Raw genomic sequence first — 2,142 nt, 5'->3', positions numbered from 1 at the left:
CAGCCACTGCCTGTGTCGGGATGCCACCTGGTGTCGCTTGGCAGAAGAGCCGTCAGGCAGGCACAGCTCCCAGGCTCCCAGCATCTCCAGGGGGAAGGCATCCCAAAACAGCCTGGCTGCTGGGACCCCCACCCCGGGGACAGCCCGGATCCCCACAACCCCAGGGACACGCGCGAGTGGCAGCAAAGGAGGACATGTCCCAAAGGAGGACAACGACACAGCCCAGGTCACACAGGGGCAGTGAAGCTCAAAGCGGGGCCTGGGCTGGCTCAGGGGTCCCCGGGGCAGCCAGGGCCTGAAGGCTCAGCAGCTTCACGGGTGGCCCAAGCCAGTGCCGGGTGTCCTGGTGAAGGAGGAGGACAAGAATCCCCCCCAGCAGTGTGCAGGCTGCCTGCAGTGCCAGTGCAGCCAGCCCCAGGGCTAGGGACACCTGGCACTGTTGCGGGCCAGCCCATAGGGACAAGCCCCTGGCACAACAGCCACTGGGCACCAGGGGCTGGGGGGAGGCCAGACAGGGGCTAGTGTGGTCTGGCAGTGTGGGTACAGGATGTGCTGGGAGCAGGACAGTGCCTGCAAGGGAAGGAGGGTATTGGGGGACAGTGAAGGTGTGCTGGGTGCCAGCTGTGGACAAGTCCCATGTGGTGTCATGGTCCTGCTTCCTGCCTGGCACAGGAGCATGGTGGGATGGGGAGTGTGAAGCCGGTGGGACTGTGCCCAGCACAGCAGCCCTTGGGGGTGGCCAGAGTGTCATAGTGGGGGCTGAGACAAGGGAGATTCTGGATGTCCCCCATGGGATGGTGGCTGGCCTCTCTGTGGGCACCAGAAGAACACTAGACACTGGTCTGGTGGTGGCTTCCAGCTGACTGATTGGCACTGGTGTTGTGGCAGAAGCTACAAAGGACGGTGTGTGAGTGGCCCCAGGAGACTGTAGGCTTACGTTGGCTGAAGTTGGCACAGCTGGCAATGGGGTGCTGATGGAAGCCTTGGATAGCATGGTTGATGATGATGGTATGGCATTGGAGGCTTTTGGCAGTACAGTTGGTGATGGTGTGTTAGTGGAAGTCCCTGGCAGCACAGTTGGGGGTGGGGTGTTGGTGGAAATCCCTGGCAGCACAGCTGGTGATGGGGTGGTGATGGAGGCCTTAAGCAGCACAGTTGGTGATGGTGTGTTGGTGGAAATCCCTGGCAGCACAGCTGGTGATGGGGTGGTGATGGAGGCCTTTGGCAGCACAGTTGTTGATAGGCTGGTGATGAAGGTCTTGGGCACGCTGGTTGATGATGGGGTGCTGGTGGAAGTCTTGGGCATGTTGGTTGATGATGATGTAGTGATAGAGGCCTTTGGCAGCATGATTGATGATGGTGTGATGATAGAAGTCTTGGGCACACTCGTGGATGATGATGTGGTGATGGAGGTCTTGGACACATTGGTTGTTGATGGGCTGTTGATGAAGGCCTTCTGCAGCACAGCTGATGGTGGGGTGGTGACAAAGGCCTTAGATGCCATGGTAGGTGATGTAGTGGTAAAGGTGGCTGCTGTTGGCATGGCTGGCAACACAGCACAGGTGACCACAGGTGACAGAATGGTTGGTGGTGTCCTGATGGGAAAGGCTGTCAATGACAGCATGGTTGGCACTGCTGTGGACAAGGCTCCAAGTGACAGCAAAGTTGACGTCCCTTGTGATGATGGCAGAGGTGGGGTAAAAGAATCTGAAAGAGGAAGAGTAGCTGGGCAAATTAAGTGGTCATCTCTCAGCAATGTTACTGCTTGCCCTGCCAGGCTGGGGGGACTCTTGCATGAGACTTGGGCGGACAATTTGACCTTCTCACTGTTGCCTAGGATCCAGTTATGCAGGTAGCAGAGGTTGCAGTCACATCTCCATGGGTTACCACTCAGATACACTGAGCTGAGCTTCTTCAGGGGCTCCAGAAGCCCCTGGGGAACACTCTCCAGCTGGTTCTTTCGAAGGTTGAGGGTTTTCAGATTTGGGAGAGAAGCAAAGACCTCTTCATCCAGAGCAGAGAGCTGATTTGTGTCCAGCTGGAGGTCCAAGAGCTTGCCGAGTCCAGTGAAGGCTCCTCTTGGCAGGGCTGATATCTGGTTGTGGGACAAGATGAGTTTTCCAAGGGATGTGATGTTGACAA

The 2,142-nt window shown here is 57.5% G+C and overlaps 1 protein-coding gene across 1 annotated transcript in view; it reads right to left on the bottom strand.

Moving 5' to 3' along the window:
• Positions 1-247: 247 nt before the first annotated feature.
• Positions 248-2,142, bottom strand: part of LOC103805338 (carboxypeptidase N subunit 2-like) — a 2,737-nt gene continuing 842 nt past the window's right edge. Inside the window, exons 2-4 of the mRNA XM_009077982.1 lie at positions 1,828-2,142; positions 938-1,545; positions 248-496 (exon numbers count right to left, since the gene is read on the bottom strand). Coding sequence (XP_009076230.1) covers positions 248-496; positions 938-1,545; positions 1,828-2,142 — 1,172 coding nt within the window. The remainder of the gene's footprint in view (positions 497-937; positions 1,546-1,827) is intronic.

The sequence above is a fragment of the Acanthisitta chloris genome, unplaced genomic scaffold (genome assembly GCF_000695815.1).
Source record: "Acanthisitta chloris isolate BGI_N310 unplaced genomic scaffold, ASM69581v1 scaffold16687, whole genome shotgun sequence".
NCBI lineage: Eukaryota > Metazoa > Chordata > Aves > Passeriformes > Acanthisittidae > Acanthisitta > Acanthisitta chloris.
This window is presented reverse-complemented; position numbering and strand designations above follow the sequence as displayed.